At 44.9% G+C, this 23,326-nt stretch overlaps 1 protein-coding gene across 1 annotated transcript in view; it reads right to left on the reverse strand.

The window, feature by feature from the left end:
* Positions 1 to 23,326, reverse strand: part of DNAH3 (dynein axonemal heavy chain 3) — a 122,131-nt gene that overhangs the window by 2,840 nt on the left and 95,965 nt on the right. Inside the window, exons 56-62 of the mRNA XM_061556151.1 lie at positions 23,064 to 23,289; positions 21,402 to 21,646; positions 19,147 to 19,263; positions 16,912 to 17,069; positions 14,603 to 14,770; positions 13,741 to 13,883; positions 11,396 to 11,600 (exon numbers count right to left, since the gene is read on the reverse strand). Of these exons, the coding sequence (XP_061412135.1) occupies positions 11,396 to 11,600; positions 13,741 to 13,883; positions 14,603 to 14,770; positions 16,912 to 17,069; positions 19,147 to 19,263; positions 21,402 to 21,646; positions 23,064 to 23,289 (1,262 nt within the window). The remainder of the gene's footprint in view (positions 1 to 11,395; positions 11,601 to 13,740; positions 13,884 to 14,602; positions 14,771 to 16,911; positions 17,070 to 19,146; positions 19,264 to 21,401; positions 21,647 to 23,063; positions 23,290 to 23,326) is intronic.

Here is a 23,326-nt window from a genome sequence, read left to right on the forward strand (position 1 = left end):
GAAACCGGAATTTGAACAAGTGATCTCATCAAAAAAAATGTATGTTCCCTAATAGGCCGCTGTACGTGAGCTGTATCGTTCAGTTTCGTTCCGACAAACGGGGCACTACTTTTTCTTTTGCTCAATATGTTCAACGTTAATAAAAGGTATCCAAGCAAAAAGTTCTCCACGCATTATCCTGCAGTTAATGAGAAAAGTGTAATTTATTGGCGCACTATATTGACTGCGTATTGAGACATATAAAACTGTTGAGCTAGATTTTCAACCAATCAGCATCGAAAATGTAAGTAGGTCAGAGTCAAAATCAAGCCAATATCACTACGCACATGTAAACATGGAGGAGGACTTAAGCAGCGCAGCTTCATCTGATAGCGGCGATCAAACTCGATTAACACAGGTATGTTTACTCACTTGAATTGAATGTTATGCAAGTTAATATATTGCCAACTGGGTTTATAATTTATTCTTCATATCTTTAATATAGGACTTCTTCGTGAGGCAGCTCAAATGAAATCAGATCAGAGCATTCTGACACACATTCGTGGGAAAGACTGCATTGCAATCGAGGTCCGATACCACAAATCCTGCTATCGAGATTACACAAGATTTCTCAGCAAAACTGAAAAACATATAGGTAGGTAAAAAAAAAAGTTTGTTCACAAATCTGTGGGGTCACTCCAATTACATTTACATATTGCGTGTGAATGCAATGTAATTCCATAATCAAATTATTTCTCTATAGAAGGTAGGGCTTTAAATATACATGTCCTATCTAATGCTCTGACTGGAGCCTTCACTTGGCAACAGTGAGACGTATGCTGGCATGGTATTTTGCATATGACCGCCAAAATTATGCAAGGTACCTATCAGCATATTGGGTCGAGATGATCAATCTTCCAAAGACTCATCCACACTGCTATGAAGAAGTTACTGCAAAAGGAAACTGGACAGTACAGCGTAAGGATGCTAATAGGTTCTCATCCATAGCTTGTGACCAAGCAATAGAACAAACCTGCAACCGTGATTCAAAGACCAAGGGCGGCATAACTGGGATAACATTGAACAGAGGTGCCATCCAGCGATGGATACTGTCTCATCCTGAACGTTCTGCAATCACAAGGCAGTGTGAAATGATGGCTGGAATGCAACATGAAGAGAGGGGTCATAAAGAGTTGGATGCAACAAGAATTGCAAAAGACAACGCTGCTGTTATATCTTTGGTTTCAGCGGTTGAGTCTATGATCAATCCCTTGCTGCCTCGTGAAGATCTTGTAGGTATTAGCTCTGGTGTTGTTGCTACAAAGACTGTCAGAGATGACATACAAAGTGCTTGTGATAAAGGTGAAACAGCTCTGAAAATTTTCATCCAAGATCGAGTCCAGTCATCAAAAACAGACTTCTTCTCTCCAATAAAGTCATTGAAGCTCACTGCGTTTGGGGATCAAATGAAGAAATCATCCAAGACAAAAGATGGAAATCAAGTCATTCTAAAAAATGACAGGAGACTCTTTGCACGACTGTTAGTGATAAGTCAATCCCTGTCTGTAAACTTGAAAGAGATTCTGACATATTCACTTGGCAATATCTCATCCCCGCTAGCAAGCACTGATGGTTCATTAGCCAAAACAAATAAGGCTGCTTTTCTATCTTGTTTAGAATCAAAGAACAAGGACTGTCATGTGAACAAGACTGTTGGTGATAATGGTGCCCTACTGATAGATGGCATGGCATTGATCAGGAGTCTCAAGAATATACCAGGCACATTCGGTGAGCTTGCTGATGATCTTCTTCAACTTATGATTAAGATGGGTAGAAAGTTGTCCAAGGGTCGATTTTGTCATTGATCGCTACCCGGCAGTGAGCATCAAAAATGCTGAACGATCAAGACGTGCTGTTGCTGGACAACAATTACTGCAAATATACAGCATCAAGCAGAAGACTCCAAGTCAGTGGACCAAGTTTATAGCCAGTGGTGAAAATAAAAAAAGCCTTGACAGACTTTTTCTTTGAGACATGGAGAACTGTGCCTTTACAAGCATCTGGAAACGACATAGCTATCTTTGTGGCACACAGAAATGTATGTCATCAACTCACTCTTAAAGATGGCATTATGTCTGTCAAAGAGGTAGAATCTTTGACTTGTGACCATGAAGAAGCGGACACGAGGCTCCTACTTCATGCAAAACATGCCTGGAGTGAACTTTATAATAAGATAATCATCCAGAGTCCTGACACTGATGTTGCTATCATTTCACTTTCAATAATGTCTAAGCTTCCCTCAGCAAAGATGTACTTTCTGACAGGAACAAAAGACAGGCAAAGAATGTTAGATCTCCAGGCTATTGGTTCTGCTTTGGGTCCTTCACTAACAGAGGCACTGATAGGACTACATACATTCACTGGCTGTGACTCAACTAGTTCCTTTTATGGGAAAGGAAAAGAGAAACCACTAAATATAGTGTCTGGAAATGCAGAGTACATCCTGTATTTGTTGCTCTTGGGAGGCAATTTGAAATGGACAGCACCACATTTGTGACCATAGAACGTTTTGTGTGTGAGCTGTATGGAGAAAAGGTATCAGATGTTAATTTGGCCAGATACAATAGGTTCTGTGTCCAGGCCTCTTCCGAACAGGCATTACCTCCAACAAAAGATGCACTTACAGAGCACTTCAAGCGTGCTAACTACCTAGCTGCAATCCACAGGAGAGCATTGGATCCTTTTATAAATGCTCCCAGTCCAGACGGCTTTGGATGGATTGTCAAGGATGGTGATCTCATCATATCATGGATGACTAAAGATCCAGCTTCTCAACAGATTTTGGGGTCACTCCACTGTGGGTGTAAGTCTGGTACTTGTACAGGTGGAAGGTGCTCATGCCACAAGGCTGACCTGGCCTGCACTGACCTATGTAAATGTGTTCATTGTGACAATGTGAGATTAACTGAGGATATTGTTTCATGTGAATCTGATAGTGAGGACAGTGATCTTGATATTTAGTGATGTGTATATGATAATAAAATTAATATAGGACATATATCTATATATATAAAATCGTTCATGTCTGTCTGTCTGTGTGTGTGTGTGTGGACTTTGGCCCATACGCACTTTCATTGGACGGCGGTTGCCCCTGGCAACGGCTAGCCACGCCTTCGCCGCTTTCATTGGACCTGGCAACGGCTAGCCACGCCTTCGCCAAGGGCTGCAGTTTCATTGGACGGCGGTTGCCCCTGCCAACGGCTAGCCACGCCTTCGCCACTTTCATAAGCTCCGTATTTAATTAAATAATAGCCATTACACAGTATTGTTGGAGCGCTAGGGGGGGGGGGAAGGAACGCCACCCGTACCCTGCCTTTTCCAAGCCGACAATTTTAGGCGAGGCCGCAGGCTTTGCACGCTACTAGGCCTCAACACCCACCACGCCACTCTGAGGTAAATTCATCAAAGTTTTTCCTACTCTTCACTACACCCCCACCACAATGTGTGCTATTAATATTACTTTTAAACCCAACGCGCCAACAATCGATTACTTTAATGTTCACTGTACAAATACTCATTAAGCTGGGTGAGCGTACTGCCAGTCTATCATGTACACTGTAGCCTGCTTATTAAGCTCGGTGAGCGTACTGCCACTCTATCATGTACACTCTAGCCTGCTTATGAAGCTGAGTGCGTGTACTGGCAGTCTATAATGTGGACTCTTGCCTGGTTATTATAATCGATTCTTTATATGTTCTTTGTACAAACAGTCATTAAGCTGCTTGAGCGACCCCAGTTCGATTCCAACTCACGCCCACCACCGCTGACGATTATTTGAAACGGACCTGGCCCTCCCCTAGGTCCACTCAGCCTCAAAAGCGTAACTGCTGTCGTGTGTGAACATCGTCACTGGGGAGACAAAGGCGGCGGGGCATCGTGGATCCAAGTCCCGGGCGAAGCCGGGTCATGTGTATGTGTGTTTGTGTTTATGTGTATGTCTGTGTGTCTCTATGTATGTGTGTATGTATGTGTATGTATGTGTTTGTGTGTATGTGTGTGTGTATGTATGTGGGTTTTTTTTTATGTCTTTATGTGTATGTCTGCGTGTCTCTATGTATGTGTGTATGTACGTGTGTGCATGTGTTTGTGTGTATGTATGTGTGTGTCTATGTGTGTGTGTGTATGTGTTTCTGTGTATGTATGTGTGTGTATGTATGTGTGTTACGTGTCTGTCTGTGTGTCTGCATGTATGTGTGTGTGTATTGTGTATGTGTTTGTGTGCATGTATGTGTGTGTTTGTGTGTATGTGTATGTCTGTGTGTTTGTATGTGTGTGTATGTGTGTGTATGTGTTTGTGTGTATGTGTGTGTATGTATGTGTGTGTATGTGTTTGTATGTGTTTGTGTGTTTACGCTCGCATTACACAAATGTGTTGCTGGTCTAAGGCGTTCCTCGCACAGCATTGCCGCTTTATTATTTCAGTCGTTTACTGCCTTACGCACCCTGAAAGTCGTGTGTGTCTGCAGCAAGCGCGTGTATGTGTACCTATGGACGCGCGCGCGTGTGTTGTGTAGGGGGAACGGTAGTGTAGTGCTTAGCGTGCTGTCTGTGTCTGTGTGTGTGTCTGTGTGTGTGTCTGTGTGTGTGCGTGTGTGGTGTGTGGGGAGCGGTAGTGTAGTGCTTAGCGTGCTGTCTGTGTGTCTGTGTGTGTGTGTGTCTGTCTGTGTCTGTCTGTGTGTGTCTGCGTGTGTCTGAGTGTGTGTCTGTGCGTGTGTGGTGTGTGAGGAGCGGTGGGTGTAGTGCTTAACGCTACGCTGCGCTACCAACCCGGCGAACCGAGTTCGATTCCCGCTCACGGCCACCACCGGTGATGATTATTTGAACCTCCCCTAGGTCGACTCAGCCTCAAACGAGTAACTGGTGTGGCGTATTAACATCGGCACTTGGGAGACAAAGGCGGCCGGGCGTGGTGGATCCAAGTCCCGGGCGAAGCCGGGTAGTACAGCTAGTCTATATATATAAAATCGTTCATGTCTGTCTGTCTGTGTGTGTGTGTGTGGACTTTGGCCCATACGCACTTTCATTGGACGGCGGTTGCCCCTGGCAACGGCTAGCCACGCCTTCGCGCTTTCATTGGACCTGGCAACGGCTAGCCACGCCTTCGCCAAGGGCTGCAGTTTCATTGGACGGCGGTTGCCCCTGCCAACGGCTAGCCACGCCTTCGCCACTTTCATAAGCTCCGTATTTAATTAAATAATAGCCATTACACAGTATTGTTGGAGCGCTAGGGGGGGGGGGAAGGAACGCCACCCGTACCCTGCCTTTTCCAAGCCGACAATTTTAGGCGAGGCCGCAGGCTTTGCACGCTACTAGGCCTCGACACCCACCACGCCACTCTGAGGTAAATTCATCAAAGTTTTTCCTACTCTTCACTACACCCCCACCACAATGTGTGCTATTAATATTACTTTTAAACCCAACGCGCCAACAATCGATTACTTTAATGTTCACTGTACAAATACTCATTAAGCTGGGTGAGCGTACTGCCAGTCTATCATGTACACTGTAGCCTGCTTATTAAGCTCGGTGAGCGTACTGCCACTCTATCATGTACACTCTAGCCTGCTTATGAAGCTGAGTGCGTGTACTGGCAGTCTATAATGTGGACTCTTGCCTGGTTATTATAATCGATTCTTTATATGTTCTTTGTACAAACAGTCATTAAGCTGCTTGAGCGACCCCAGTTCGATTCCAACTCACGCCCACCACCGCTGACGATTATTTGAAACGGACCTGGCCCTCCCCTAGGTCCACTCAGCCTCAAAAGCGTAACTGCTGTCGTGTGTGAACATCGTCACTGGGGAGACAAAGGCGGCGGGGCATCGTGGATCCAAGTCCCGGGCAAAGCCGGGTCATGTGTATGTGTGTTTGTGTTTATGTGTATGTCTGTGTGTCTCTATGTATGTGTGTATGTATGTGTATGTATGTGTTTGTGTGTATGTGTGTGTGTATGTATGTGGGTTTTTTTTTATGTCTTTATGTGTATGTCTGCGTGTCTCTATGTATGTGTGTATGTACGTGTGTGCATGTGTTTGTGTGTATGTATGTATGTGTGTGTCTATGTGTGTGTCTATGTATGTGTGTGTATGTGTTTCTGTGTATGTATGTGTGTGTATGTATGTGTGTTACGTGTCTGTCTGTGTGTCTGCATGTATGTGTGTGTGTATTGTGTATGTGTTTGTGTGCATGTATGTGTGTGTTTGTGTGTATGTGTATGTCTGTGTGTTTGTATGTGTGTGTATGTGTTTGTGTGTATGTGTGTGTATGTATGTGTGTGTATGTGTTTGTATGTGTTTGTGTGTTTACGCTCGCATTACACAAATGTGTTGCTGGTCTAAGGCGTTCCTCGCACAGCATTGCCGCTTTATTATTTCAGTCGTTTACTGCCTTACGCACCCTGAAAGTCGTGTGTGTCTGCAGCAAGCGCGTGTATGTGTACCTATGGACGCGCGCGCGTGTGTTGTGTAGGGGGAACGGTAGTGTAGTGCTTAGCGTGCTGTCTGTGTCTGTGTGTGTGTCTGTGTGTGTGTCTGTGTGTGTGCGTGTGTGGTGTGTGGGGAGCGGTAGTGTAGTGCTTAGCGTGCTGTCTGTGTGTCTGTGTGTGTGTGTGTCTGTCTGTGTCTGTCTGTGTGTGTCTGCGTGTGTCTGAGTGTGTGTCTGTGCGTGTGTGGTGTGTGAGGAGCGGTGGGTGTAGTGCTTAACGCTACGCTGCGCTACCAACCCGGCGAACCGAGTTCGATTCCCGCTCACGGCCACCACCGGTGATGATTATTTGAACCTCCCCTAGGTCGACTCAGCCTCAAACGAGTAACTGGTGTGGCGTATTAACATCGGCACTTGGGAGACAAAGGCGGCCGGGCGTGGTGGATCCAAGTCCCGGGCGAAGCCGGGTAGTACAGCTAGTATTTAATATAAATCAATCAAAATTCAATCTTGTTTACAATAATCATTGCTGTGAATATGTACATGTAGTGCAGTTGCTGCTCATGTATGCGAATTGACAATTCACCATTAAATGTGTTATTTTGAAAAGTGCTTTTTTATATATTATATTTTGGCTTAATTCTATTTGTTATTCAGATTTTACCTCAAATATTACCTTTCAATTGGAACAACATAATGATAAGTAATTGGGATGTTAATGCTACAGCAGAAGTTTTCTTGATAATCTTATCATGTTTACTGTGCATAGATAGCAACTTCAGGTATATCACACATTTCAAACTGGTTAATTTTGTACTTCAAGTGGTAATTCTGCATTTTTGGGTTTATATGATAAACAGGTTTAAAAGTGCAAAATTCCCTATGGTTTCCCTTTTTTCAAAATGGGCACCTTTAGCATCATTTTTCTCAAAAACTGCAAGGTTGTGTGCGGAGAACTTTTTCCTAAGGAATCTCTATATATTTCTGATGTTAAATATTAAAAAAGTAGGTAGTGCCCCACTTGGTGGAACGAAACCCTATTTCTAGGCCTCTTTTAGGCTACCGACAGCGGCCTATAAAACTAAAAAGCATTGTATCTGTGGTTGGAGCAGTAAGTTGCACATGATCCCACATTCCGTGTTTCATAAGAACTATATATAAAAAAAATTGTTATATTATGACCTCACTTTGTTTGTGTTCGCATATTTGGGCTGACTCTGTCAGCTCAAGTGTGCTAGAGACACACGGGCAAGACATCAGAAAACTTTTTGTTCCATAAAACTAAAAACATTGGATCTGTGGACGGAGCAGTAAATTGCACATGAATCCACATTCTGTGTTTCATCAGAGCTCTTTATATAACAAAATAATTGTTATATTATGACCTCACTCTGTTTGTATTCGTGTGTTCGGGCTGACTCAAGTCACCACACGTATGCTGGAGACACAAAGGCCTCTGATGCCAGCCTCGTTATCCGAAAGGCTGTCTATAGCTCCCTCTCGTACTCTTTCAGTATAAATAATGATTATGATTCTGACAAAGATTCTGATGTGGTGGGTCAGGCACAGGTGCTTGCTGAGAAGATTGAAAAATACAATTATTTTGTGTATACTTGTGCGTGGGAAGCTGTGGTGCAGCGATTAGCACGCTGCACTGTGAACCCCCATGAGCCGATTTCGATTTTCGCTCACAACCAACATCAGTTGCGAATAGCTTAATCTGTCCGGAGCCTACCGTAGCGAGACTCAACGTTAAAAGGGTTCCTGGTACAGTGTGTGGAATCGTCAACAGTGGAGAGAAAAAGGTGGCCGGGCGTGGTTCTGGTCACACCACCCCTTCGTGTGCCGTGCTGGCTTTCATAGGTTCGCACCTCTGAATAGCATGGTTGGCTATGTGCGGTGTAAAATAAGTTAAACATACATACATACGTAGGTGCTCACTGACAGCACTTGCACCCACAGTCTGTACAGCTATAAGGGGAATCTTTTTCTTTGTGTGCGCACACATGGGTATGCGTCCAAATGTACACATTTGGGAAGCTGTGGTTAGGTAGTTAGCTCAGTATGATACAGTTTGGACTTGTGCAGCATCTAAAATGTGAGGGCATCTCAACACGCTGGGCAGAAACAGTGGCGCATATGTAGTTTATAGAGAGAGTGGCATTCAATCATAGCAGAGGAAAACGAGGAAGGTCTTGAGCCTGGGCTTTAAAGGGTGGCTAGTGGTAGGGAGCCCTGAATCTCACCTAGGTTGACTCAACCTTCCAGAAAAACAGGTGTGGTGTGTGAAGGGTGGCGCTACTACACCATACCTTCGTATGTAGATACTATGTTAGCGTTAGTAGGTGCTTGCCAATGGTACGTTACTAAACTGCATAGGTAGTAAAGATATAGCCTTCCCTAGGTCCCTCTTACTTGTGTGAGCGTCTCATTGCACACTACCTTGCGTGCGTTACAAATCGGACTTATTGTTACGAGGGCCACCACGAGAGGGAGCTATAGACAGCCCTTCGATAGAGTATTTGTATCTATGTACTAGCTGTACTACCCGGCTTCGCCCGGGACTTGGATCCACCACGCCCGGCCGCCTTTGTCTCCCAAGTGCCGATGTTAATACGCCACACCAGTTACTCGTTTGAGGCTGAGTCGACCTAGGGGAGGTTCAAATAATCATCACCGGTGGTGGCCGTGAGCGGGAATCGAACTCGGTTCGCCGGGTTGGTAGCGCAGCGTAGCGTTAAGCACTACACCCACCGCTCCTCACACACCACACACGCACAGACACACACTCAGACACACGCCGACACACACAGACAGACACAGACAGACACACACACACACAGACACACAGACAGCACGCTAAGCACTACACTACCGCTCCCCACACACCACACACGCACACACACAGACACACACACAGACACAGACAGCACGCTAAGCACTACACTACCGTTCCCCCTACACAACACACGCGCGCGCGTCCATAGGTACACATACACGCGCTTGCTGCAGACACACACGACTTTCAGGGTGCGTAAGGCAGTAAACGACTGAAATAATAAAGCGGCAATGCTGTGCGAGGAACGCCTTAGACCAGCAACACATTTGTGTAATGCGAGCGTAAACACACAAACACATACAAACACATACACACACATACATACACACACATACACACAAACACATACACACACATACAAACACACAGACATACACATACACACAAACACACACATACATGCACACAAACACATACACAATACACACACACATACATGCAGACACACAGACAGACACGTAACACACATACATACACACACATACATACACAGAAACACATACACACACATACATAGACACACACATAGACACACACATACATACACACAAACACATGCACACACGTACATACACACATACATAGAGACACGCAGACATACACATAAAGACATAAAAAAAAACCCACATACATACACACACACATACACACAAACACATACATACACATACATACACACATACATAGAGACACACAGACATACACATAAACACAAACACACATACACATGACCCGGCTTTGCCCGGGACTTGGATCCACGATGCCCCGCCGCCTTTGTCTCCCCAGTGACGATGTTCACACACGACAGCAGTTACGCTTTTGAGGCTGAGTGGACCTAGGGGAGGGCCAGGTCCGTTTCAAATAATCGTCAGCGGTGGTGGGCGTGAGTTGGAATCGAACTGGGGTCGCTCAAGCAGCTTAATGACTGTTTGTACAAAGAACATATAAAGAATCGATTATAATAACCAGGCAAGAGTCCACATTATAGACTGCCAGTACATGCACTCAGCTTCATAAGCAGGCTAGAGTGTACATGATAGAGTGGCAGTACGCTCACCGAGCTTAATAAGCAGGCTACAGTGTACATGATAGACTGGCAGTACGCTCACCCAGCTTAATGAGTATTTGTACAGTGAACATTAAAGTAATCGATTGTTGGCGCGTTGGGTTTAAAAGTAATATTAATAGCACACATTGTGGTGGGGGTGTAGTGAAGAGTAGGAAAAACTTTGATGAATTTACCTCAGAGTGGCGTGGTGGGTGTCGAGGCCTAGTAGCGTGCAAAGCCTGCGGCCTCGCCTAAAATTGTCGGCTTGGAAAAGGCAGGGTACGGGTGGCGTTCCTTCCCCCCCCCCCTAGCGCTCCAACAATACTGTGTAATGGCTATTATTTAATTAAATACGGAGCTTATGAAAGTGGCGAAGGCGTGGCTAGCCGTTGGCAGGGGCAACCGCCGTCCAATGAAACTGCAGCCCTTGGCGAAGGCGTGGCTAGCCGTTGCCAGGTCCAATGAAAGCGGCGAAGGCGTGGCTAGCCGTTGCCAGGGGCAACCGCCGTCCAATGAAAGTGCGTATGGGCCAAAGTCCACACACACACACACAGACAGACAGACATGAACGATTTTATATATATAGATGTTGAACTTGTTTGCACCGTATGCAGCCAACCCGTGCTAATAAGAGGTGTGGGGCAAGGACAAGAAACTACCGCAAACAAAAGCTGCTCTAAAGAAATTAATTTTCAACATAGATTTAAAAGTGCGTAGCTCCAGTGGCTTCCTAATATCGGAAGAAGAACGTTCCAGACGGCCGCAGAAGCACATCTGAAAGCACGCGATGCAGTGACAGTCTTTGTTCGATGGTAAGGAAAAACCTGCTGGGAGGATGACCGGAGTTTGCGTGATGATGGTTAATGCCCCTTGACGAGATCAGCGAGGTATTGTGGTTCATTTGTGGCAAGCACTTTGTGTGTAATGAGTGCAACCTTGCAATGTGTTCGTTCAGCAACTGCAAGCCACAAGCGACCTGCCGATTGACTGAGACGAAACGTGGGGAACCTTCACCTACATTTGCGCGCACGGTACACCGATCGCACCTGGAAGAACTGCAGACGTGCGAGCAGGTCGGTGACGTAGCTGCCCAGCGGCTTGAGCGAAGGGTAGGACTTGGCAGCCCACTTTCCCGGCACCTTTCCCACCAACATGGAGTTGAAGATGTCCTCCAGGTCCTCAGACATGACCACCAGACCCTTGATGGCCTTGCGGACGTTAATGAGGCTTGAGCGAACAACGGTCGTCAGTCTGAAAATGAAACGCGAATGTCGGAAATGTATGTATTTATGTTGATAAATGTCTGTATGTTTAACACGTAGGCTTTCGCGACCAATATCATCCACTCTTCAACACACCGGTGGGCTAAAGTAGTGAACTATTTGTCTTTTGTCAACGTGACACTTTTTTGCTGATTGGCCGTGTCGGGTGGTGGAGGGTTACGACACATTTATAAATAACGCGATCTAACACAAAAACGTTTATTATGAATAATATTGGTCGCGAAAGCCTACGTGTTAAACTGAATATCATCCATAATACATGTTTTTTTTGGTTAGATCGCGTAAATATATAAATGTGTTGTTAAACCCGTCACCACTCGACACAGCCAACTAGTAAGGTTTGTCACGTAAACAGAACATGCCAATTCGTCACTAGAACAGCACACCGGTGTGTTGGAGAGCAAATCCACATGATTTACAATCTGAGTACGACGTTTTGCCAGTAATTACAACCAGCTTCATCAGGCGACAGCCAGATTTGTGGAGAAATCCTGTTTCGTTCCATAAATAGAGGGGTAGAGGTGATGACATCACTTGTGTGCTCTTCTTGCGTGAAGTGGGGGGAGGATTAATGAATGCATATAAATTACTATGGGTATCCATTGCCGTTTGGGTTATTTATATGGTAATCAACGTACATTATGCATGCGCATTATGCAAGCCCATTGTTCTTGAACTTCCTGTCGATTGTGTGCACTAAAATAGCCGTACCAACGGTAATCCCGATTGAAGTATGGTGACCCGTAGAGGCATGCATTTAAACAATGTATTATTTCATGATTCGCTTTTGAATCATCATTATAAATGTATGTATGTTGATAAATGTATGTTGAACTTATTTCGCACCATACCTAGCCAACCATGCTAATCGGCCTCCATTGAAGCTTCTTAACTCAATGGGCCTTACCCGAAATAAACTGACTGACTTCCTGATGTCAGAATCAAAATATGTGTTTATACTTGTATGAATACAATGAGCCTTAAAGCTCTGTGAACAGTTAGCCGCAGTCAAAACAAGAGTTGTACCGGATGTGGTAAAGAAATATGCTGCGGGTCGCTGACCCGGATGGACAAGGCTGAAATTAAGCCCTAACCACAACTGCTGACCATCCTGCTGGGTGACATTGGAGCAGACTGCCGAGCTCACAATCCAATTGATGTCGATTCCAATTTTCGGTTGGCAGACATCTCTGCAGTAGATAGTATGTATGCTAGACTTCTTTGGCACCGTACATAGCCACTTGTGCAAATCGGAGGGAGGGGTAAAGTGCGTTTCTGGCCACTTCTAGAAGGTGCTAGCTACGGCACACTGTCACGCGCCGCAGCTGGCTGTAACACCTTGCTAGGCTGGCATTTAACGCTGCTACAGTGCACATAAGCACAATTTGCCGTGCGTACGTCGCCGCGTCTCCTGTATACTCCACATTACAACATGCTCCAGCAAGTAAGATGTACCCCGATACTTGCGCCCGGTGTCAATAAAGTTACACAAATCTGCTCACATATACACACGAAGCAGATAATATAACGCACACCCCAACTTTTGGGGGGGGGGGGGCATCTTATATTCCAGAGAACACCAGCATATTAGTTAGCACGTATATATGTTATTCATCCAAAAAATATGCCATGGTTGAAACTATCTTGACAGGAGTGTTTATATCAAAGAAGGCATCACTGAGGGCTTCAACCTACTTGCTGTACAGCCTCTAACTCAGTTCCCCTTGCAACTGCATGTCACTCAAGAGATGGTTACATCTCTGCAGAAACTATCAACCCCACCGAGCTGAAATGTTTCATTACAGACGCACGCCACCTTGCCCGGTATGTTCAAGTAACTCGCTCTCTGATATGTTTTCAGACTGCACGTGCTATTCGGCATGATGCTTTTGCTCCGCGTGCTAGGAACTTCTTCATTTCCTGAAGAAGCTCCCGGCACGTGCATTGAAACGTCGATACATCATGTCGTGATACAACCTGAGCTGTACAGCACAGCTGCAAGAAACCATGCGGTCGTCGTGACCGATGAGTTTAGTTGCCACACAGAAGTGGCAGAGCAATCGTTGTGGTTGGTTAAGAAAGCGTCGAGGAGAAGCGGTTGTCCCTACCTGTTGAAACGAATGAGTTCCTGTCTCAGCACGGTGTTCATGGACTCCTGGTAGACCACAGGGTACTTGGCCATCACCACCTCCATGTCAAAATCCTTGGGAAGTTTGGAGAGGATGTCTGACGCCAGCTCCTCTATCACGTCCTGCGTTACAGTTCAGCACAGAGGAGTTCTTGCCAACATCTTTGACATGTGCAGTCATCTAAGTTACACGCCTTGTACAACTGACAACCATGTATATGTTTCCCCTGCACCTCCGATGAGCACGGTTGGCTATGTACGGTGAGAAAGAAGTTTGACGTACATACACACAGTATACATCTAGAGCAAGAGTTGTAAGAGTAAATGCCTGGCCAAGACAAATTCTTCCGAGATTATTTTAAGGTCGACGGTGAGCAAACAAGCGAGGTGATATTTCCAGCGAATCGCAGAAGCTCTATTCGTTGACGGGAAGACAGGCCATGTATCTAGCCTGGGTGTCAAAGGTGTTCATGGGACTTGTACATTACTACTATCAAGCAAACTGACCTCTTCACCCGGGATTTCAGTGCAACTAGTAATTTGCACCTTTCATGTGCTCCTTTTACACACTCTCAAAACTGAGTACTTATTGCGATATGAAGCGCAAACGCCACTGTTGCGATACTGACGTGAAGTAAAGATGTGCATTCATAAAACCTTAATGGCACAAAACCTGAAAAACTCCAGTCCAATCAAACGGAGAGACAATTGCTTACATCGGAGAGCCACACGGCACAACCGCAAAAAACACAGGCGGTAGCCTGAGTGCTATCACTAAGCTGGTCAACAACAGTGCGGTACGTGGTATGGCGCACGATGAATACACCCCCCACAGGCCTCACCTGTGAGGACTTGCCAGTGCCCCCGGACTGTCTGGGCAGCGTGAGCAGCACGCTATTGAAGAGCTGGTTCGTCTCTTGGTTGTCCTTGGTGATGTCGGCGTTCTCGTGCAGCCCGAACACCTCCGGGTGGGTGATGAGCGGAAGCCCGCGGATGTACCCGACGTAGGTCTGCGGGAAAGGGGCAAACGCCAGCTCAGCTCGATGGCGGTGAACGCGGTGACGTAGCCGAGCGCTTGACACGTTCGGTTGCTTGCAGTGGCCGCGGTTCGCGGTTTCGGGGGCCCAGCGGCTGCTCTGGTCATTACCGCCGCTCGCCGTCCGCTCCGCGGTGCACGTTCAAGGAGAGTTGGCCACGTGTGCTGGCGCCGTGGTCCAAATTTGCCGAGATTGAGAAATGACCTCCAACTTACTTGATCGGGTGGAAATGATGGGGCAACATGACTCCCGACATAACAACATCCATCTGTGAAACGTGGCAACTTCGTGATAGCCTTGCGCTACAAGAATGGTGTGAACTGTTACTATTAACTGTTTTAGAAACTCATCAGGAGCCAGACTTCAGTGCTACATGACAATGACCACTTCTCGCTCTCTCTCTCCATGCGCCGTGTCCTTTCCAAAACACATTGGCGATCATGACCTTACTTCCATTTAGCCCTGTCTGCAATATTACTCAAGAACTTTGCATTGGATACTCCTCCCATTTGCATCCAATTGTTTAAATTAGTTATGTACGCAATTCGCTCTCTTCCCCGGCTTATTGTGGTACCTATAATCATTACAGCGTCAAGCTGCTCATTATTGTGATTATCATTCTGCAGAGTGCTGCTGTTGATAGACTGTCCCACTCATGATCCCACAGTAGACAGCTCTAATGCCAATAGAGGGTTCACTCAGTCCATTATCTCATAGGAAATGAAAAATAAGTATCACTTTGTAAAAATTCCAACAGTGGTTGTCTTCATGGAGAGACTCAAGTTCTGCCATGACAATATGCAATTTTCACCACTGGTTCAGGACACTTACAGAATAGGGTGACCAAGGTCACCTAAATTGTTCAGATTAATGGGTTGCAGCGAGACAAACAGCAGTCCCCATCATCCTGGAAACGATGTTAAACATCCATTGAGGAAGGCAAGGGGAAAAACTTCTCCTCAAAATGGCACATGTCAAAAACGAATAAAAGAGAATCACACATCAGACCTGTCTACAGACGAAACACTTGATGATGAAAATGATGGTGGATCAGGACACCACCTGATATGAGCAAAACCTCAGTGCTCATCGGAGCATGTGGACTGTTTGTCCATTTCTTAATGCCATTAATAAAAAAAAGCAATACTCAAAACTAAATTTTAAATGTTGATACATTGCTGAGTTTATCTCCGCTGAACTTCCAGAAACTGCTTCGTCAAGGAGTCACGAACAGATAAAGACGTTATGATTTTAATAATAACCAATTCGGCATTATTAAGCAGCCATGGTCTCCTCCTGCTGAATGAAGGTCCCCCACTTATCACCTATATTAGCCATGGCATGGAATCGAATTCCGATCACCAGTTGCATAACAGCACTATGTGCGAACCACTCCACCAACTACTCCTCATGTGAATCATTATTATTATATTTAGTGAGTATCCTTTGTGATGCACCACAATGAATGGAATGCTTTTGAGAGCACATTCTCTGAGGAGATGTCACGATGACACCAGGTCATGTGCCGATGCTGTGGTTGGGTTATTACATCGCAGGGTTGAGAGGTGGTGTTGGTGGTTTGCGAAGGCTTTTATCCAGCAGTGGATTAACCAGGGCTGTTGATGATGATGAACACATGTTTAAACACTAAACATGGTGCGGTTCGTTAATAAGCATGCACGTTTGTAAATGTGTTTATTGCAGCTTCAAAATTTTAAATAATAACTTTAAATATGTCTGTTAAGCCAAAGTATTATTTTAATTGCATTGTTCTAAAGTTTGATAGGAAAATAACAATGTATTTATTGGACTCTTGGTTTAAGAAAGTAGGTGTGTTGAACTTCTTTTGCACAGAACGTATCCAACCGTGCTAATTGGAGGTGCAAGGGATGGACAACAAACTAAACACAAAAAGGAGTTCTAAAGATAATTGCTTGCAATTTAGATTTAAAAGTGCAGTGTTCCAGCGGCTTCCTCATTTTGTAAGGAAGAGCAATCCAGATGACCGCAGAGGTGCACGTCATGCAGTGGCTGTTTTTGCTCGTTGGTTATCCAAAAGCCGCTGCTGTGAGTAAAAGAAAGGCAACTTCAAAGAAATGAAGCTTGATCGATACCTGGTATTCACCGTGCAGTGGCACGAAGTAGGCCTCAATGGGAGAGAGAGGGTATTTGTCTTTCTGCAGCAAACTCTGGTTGTAGAAGTTTGCGAGCAGAGACAGGAGAAGCCGTCTGTCCTTGTCATCTGTTACTCGACCACCGTAGTTGCACTCCCCTGGGTAAAACAATGAAGGGAAATTCACCTGGCCTCCGATCACAGCTTGGACAACAAGTCTGGTTCACACCGTCACATGCGTTATTATGGGGTCGTTGTCAACATTTTCAAAAGCGTAACTGCCATGGATAAACGAAATTACTGAATTAAAATGCTGATCATTAGTTTATGATTTTATAAACATTTTACTGTCACAAAAAATATATAGTTTATATGTTAAAAAAAGCCTAGATTAGACCTCACCCATTGTCAATTACGGTTCGTGCTGGGTGTGTGACAATGCATACATTAATTTATTCACATCGATCATTACATTATATGTGTATTCATAATAATGTATATGTGATGCTCATTTGAAATACGTGAATGTAACATTTAAACGTATGCAGCGAATACAACTGAGCAAATGAGACGGGGCAAATGAGCCAGCAAAAACAAGAGAACTTAATAATAATATATTCTTGAATCAAATCGCAATCCTGAAGCATGACATTATTATATCACTGGGTGGGGGAGCTAATCATCATATCACAAGCTTGTTTTGTAAACTCAATTTGGAGATACTGTTGATACGTGGATTTAACGTTTAATAATCCGTTGGTTATAATGGACCTGTGTACGTGGGGGAGTGTGTGAATTGTAAATGTGGTTTTAGCGCACGGGAGAATAAGTAAACAGTCACTTTAACAGGAATATGTGAGGTCCACTTTCACACATGTCTTTGCTGTTCATTCACAACACCACGAACCATCAAAGAGAGCAGCACAGTCCATGAACATTCCAATACTGCAGATTTCACCATCTCCGGTGAGTTTATCTGTGACACTGTGTGGCATGAGTTGGTGTGTTTATGTATTTTAAAAACATTGGGAAGCTAAAAGCGGAGCATTCTCAGTATCAACATGAATTTAAATCTTTCTCCTTGTGGAAGCATCATCAATGAGTCTCAAAAACCATTGTCAGGCACGACCTGCTGGGGATGTTAGGCCAATTCACTGTCGCGTTTATGTGGAGGATACAACCAAAGTGCTTATGAGTACCACCCGTGGTGGCAAATGCTAACAATTATTTTCCAGAAGAATTTCATCTCTATATTACAAATTCGTATGATAGCAAGGTCACTACGGTCGCATTTTTTCTTTTATGAGAACATATTAAATGGGCACCATATTGTGTTTGATGGAGATAATCGCTTTGGAATGAAAATAAACCCATGTGATTTGACACATCCACGAAATATGAGAATACATGGGAATAGTTCTATTGTATACGCTAAACGTTCTGCTCACAGTAGATATTTTACCCATGGTGCACACTGCCCATGGTGCACACTGCCCACGGTGGATACTGATGGTTTGTGCCACATTCTGCCACATTGTGAACACAAGCAACTCATCATAAGCACACGTGATTGATGCACCACTCCACAATGAAACATCGTTTTCTTATTTTATCGCCAAACCAAACAGAAGAAATAGCAAATAAATTTCAATGAACATTTTATAGATATAAAAAAGCTAGGATGAAAATTAGACCATTAAATAGCGTTCTGAAGAATAAAAATCACAAAATGCAAAAAACTAAACTATAAAAGAACCTATTTTTATTTTACCAGATTTGGCCCACTGAGCGATATAGCTCTTTTTCAGAAGTGACCTGGTCACAATTGATAGCCCAATTAGGTGGCTTATCACGTGTAAATTTACAGCAGCCAAATACTCTAAACTCGTGTTGATTCTAAATGTGGAGGGAAAAACTGGAGGACCCGAAGAAAATATCCACGCCACCACAGAGATAAGAAAAACATTTCAAGAAGAAATGATGGCCACTGAAACACTGTCTCAATTGTGGATGATCCAGGGCCTGCATATGCACATTGTTGTGACAGCAACGGGAAGGTACACGTGACAGGGCATTTGAGCGAGGAGACGGAGCAATAAAAACAGCTCTGTGTGCAGGCGCTAACCGAATTGCAGGATCGTGAGAGCTGATGATGATGAATTGGGGAGGCATTCATCCAAGACGGTGGATTGCGCATGGCTCACAATGTTCCACATCGCTTGTACGAGACCGTTACCTGTGAGGTACGTGAGGGCTTCCAGGGGGACCTCTTCGTATTCGTTCAAAAACATCTGGATCTGTCTCATGCTGATCCGGAGGTCAGATTCATTGAACTCGTACGGGATATTCCACCCTGCAAATAGAGCCAGCACAACGCATGTATGTGTGCATGTATGTTGAACTTATTTTGCACTGTAAGTAGCTAACCGTGTTAATTGGAGGTACAGGGGGAAGGACAACAGACTAAACACAAACCATTTGCACCTCAGCCCTAGTAATAGAGGTACAGGTGCAGCCCTGCAATTACTTCCTCACGACACTGCTGATGGAAGGCCCTCCACTAGAGGGAGCTCAAGGGAAACTACCTCTGGAAGATATTTTGTCCAAACGTCTTGTAAGAAGTGGAAGTACCCACACTTTACCCCACCACACGCCACCTGCCGATAGACTCCCTGTTGAGCATCCATCTATACTCCTGGACCAACAGTGGCGGGAGGGATTAATTTGCCTGGTGGGAGATCGAATCGAGCCTGCAAGCCTCGACCCCGGGAGGCTTCTGGCTAATCGATAGATTAGGCTGAGTCACTTATCAATGGGGATTTGAACTCAGACCCCTCCGGTTGTGAATTGGACACATAAGACAAATGGATTAGATGACATAGACATCTTGACGGTTGTTATTCTCATCTCCGAGGTCCCTTTCATAACCCCATCGTAGAAATGGTTCCTGAGCTTCATGCCCCATTGCACAAGCAATTTCAAGTGTGCAAGGGAAAAATGTTTGACGAAACAAACAGATGGTAATTTTCATTCAACTAAACACAAATCCATTTCTGTTGAGAGCCATTTAAGAGGAAAACGAGTGCTTCCTTCAAGGTATATGGAGACAAACACACCACAGCTTCGCTACGCAGAGCCCCTTGATTGACGTGGATCATTATATTACAATATCAATACACTCGGCCTCTACAATCTGATTTCGCAAGGATGTTGCTACAATACGTGTAAAAACAAAAACACACGCGCGGGACACACTAAGCTAACTCCACAAACTCAACCTCAAAGGGCTGCTCACTGCCAATTATTTATACACTTGCATATTATTCTTGAATGTAAGCTGTATCAAACCATGTGTCTCTCAGAGCTCTCGAAGCCCGTGGTCTGATTAAATTACGGTGCAGATATATAGTTCAGTTTTGTAGAATATTCATGTTTACGTGATCAAAATTCTGTATCAAATAAAAAATGCATTTTGATCAGACAAAAAAATCCTCATTGTTGCATCTGAACAACTTTGTTTTTCAGTCGGACCATTCGTGATATATTTCGCTTCATACTTCAGTGTATTTGTGGTGGGGAGAATCGAAATTCCTAAAAAATACCCATGCATACGAGGAGAGAATGGACACATCTCAAACCTATTTGATTCAATAATAAATAAATAAAGGCGCGTTTCATACCCATAATAAAAATAACAATACATTGCATTTATATAGGGTCTAAGTGCCATTCATCTCAAGACACTTTACTAAAAATGAGAACCCCACATTCTTGTAGAAGGGGAGTGGGAAGTGGGGCCAGGCCAGGGAAACGACGGGGAATGAGAGGGTACGACATTTCATGACGGCGAAGGACCAAGCAAAGTTTGTTTATCAAACCGAGTCTCAGAGTGGGAATTCAATCAATAGGTAACCTGCTAGTGACCAGGCTGAGACCATCAGCTTCTTCCACCAACTCATTGCTGAGTTCCCTCCAACTACCCCCAAAAACGGGCACCCAACTTTCATTTAAACACGAGAAACCCACTGCATAGGTTTTGCACTTGTGCTGTATAGCTCTCCGATGTTGTAGTTTCGCCCCACGTGCTGGGAGCTTCTTCGAGGAACAGTTCCAGGAGCACTATTACTATGAACAATATTTATTTTACCAGACAAGGCTCAATGAGCTGCATAGCTCTTTTTCATAAGCGATCTGGCCACAATGATAGCTCAACGAAGTGGCTCATCAAGTGGACTTTCATTGTAGCCAAATACTCTACAAACGTACGCCGATACTAAATGTGGAGGGAAAAACCAGAGGACCCGGAGAAAAAACTCCACGCAGGTCCTGAAGAAGCTCTTCATGCACGGAGCGAAACGTCAACACGTCATCCAACGGAGAACGACGCGCAGTTAACAGGCCGAAACCACATCGGAGAGTGACGGATGAAACCCGTCATTTTGGGGCAGCCGATCGCAACCAGTTGCCCAGCACACGAGAAGGAGCCCTCACCGAGCGGGCCGAAGTTGCGGCGCTCCTGCACCAGCGCGTGGAAGAAGCACAGCCCGAAGAGGAGTTTGTTCCAGGCGTGCGGCTTGGAGCAGGCGGCGAAGAAGGTGGCGTCCGACACGGGGTCGTTGAGGTACGAGCGCAGGAGGTTGGCGCGCAGACCCTTGGGCGGTTCGTTGGTCATCTTGACGCCGTTCTGCAGGATACTCACAGGGAACTTGTCCGACGGGTAGCTGGTGAGCCACAGGCTGTGTGTCGAATGGGCAGAGGGGGGGCAGCAACAGGCCCCGGGGAATGAAATCCAGGAATTTCAATAAAGTGGCGAGAATAAATGAGAGGTGGAGTGACTCGCGCCCACATCGAAGAGCATCAGCAGATGAAAGGGTGACATGACATCAATTTCTGTGATGTCACTTCCTCCTGGAATGGGTGCATGGTGGCAAAGGTGACAGAAGATGTTCTTAGTGATGCTGAAATATTTTTTTAACGAATCACGTAGTTTTTTGTTACATAATTTTATTTATTTATTTTACAATAGTAATGTACAGGGGTTGGCCACTTGCAGCTCCAGAGCCGCATGCGGCTCTTTAAGGACTGCTTCGTGATGTTATTTATGAAGGTTCACCACCGTCTTGTATTCGCATGCATTGCGGCTCTTTAAATATTGAGTTATTTTGACCGGATTGGAAAATAATTGCCCTTGTCATTTTGGTTGCCGACCCCTTGGTGGAATGACATTGGCCGAGGGCACAGGTTGACCAATCGCGTTGGTCTCCCACGTGCTCTGTGGTAGTGGTGACCTTGCTCTCTCTTGCCGAGTCCAGCTTAGAGAGGCTTTTCTATGCAGTCTGTTTGAATGAAGAGCGTTTTGATGATAACTGTATGTACTGCATTGTGATTTGGCCTGGAACCAATTTTCCCCTCCTAATGTGATATATTGTCATGATTCCGGGTTGTCATTTTAGTGTTTGTTGCTGTCTGCTTTGTTGAATTCAATGACTTTTCATAGCAGAAGTGACATCAACCCACAAGATGTACATTTAGTCAATAATCAATTCTTATAAGCACGACTTGATGCGTAGTGTGTAAGCAGAAGAATACATTTTTACCGAACCAATATTTTGACACACCTACTTAATTCTAACTTACACAAATATGCTGGATTATAAAAAAAAGATAGACACACAATAACTGGAAAAACAGCATGAAACACTTGCTCAAGCTTTTCATCATTGTACACCACGCTGAACGATGTGCCCTCCGTGAGCTGCTCACGAAACAAATACATTATACGGTGGCACTCATTACACACAAAGTGCTTTCCACAAATGAACTACAGTATCTTGCTGATCCCGTCAAGGATAATCAACAAACACACGAACTCTGATCATCCTAGCAGCGACTTTTAGCGAGCCACCGAACAAAGACGGTCACCGCACCGCGCGCTTTCAGATGCGCTCCTGCGGCTATCTGGAACGCTTTTCATTCCGATAGTAGGAAGCCACTGAAGCTATGCACTTTTAAATCTCGAATGAAAACTCACTTCTTTATAACTTCTTTTCGTGTTTAGTTTGTTGTCCTTCCTCCACACCTCCCAATAGCACAGTTGGCTACGTACGTTGCAAAATAAGTTCAATGTAGACACATACAATACGCCTCTCTTACCGGAAATCAGGGTGTGTCGATTCGGGTGTGATGACCTCTTCGCACATCTTCTCCAGCTTGGGCATCCAGCTGGTGGCCAGGTGACAGTTCTGCAGCACCACCCAGGTGCCGGCCTTTATGGCACTCTCCATCATCTGGGCCGCGATCGGGCCTTGACCTTGGCCCAGCGAGATGCACTGGGTCTTACTGCCTCCCATGCCCATATCCTCGGCAAACTTGAGCAAACCTAGCCATCAAATCGTTCAATTGGTCATTCATTCAAA

This window comes from Lethenteron reissneri, chromosome 3, assembly GCF_015708825.2.
Source record: "Lethenteron reissneri isolate LAM-NWPU_2019-01 chromosome 3, ASM1570882v1, whole genome shotgun sequence".
Taxonomy (NCBI): Eukaryota; Metazoa; Chordata; class Hyperoartia; order Petromyzontiformes; family Petromyzontidae; genus Lethenteron; species Lethenteron reissneri.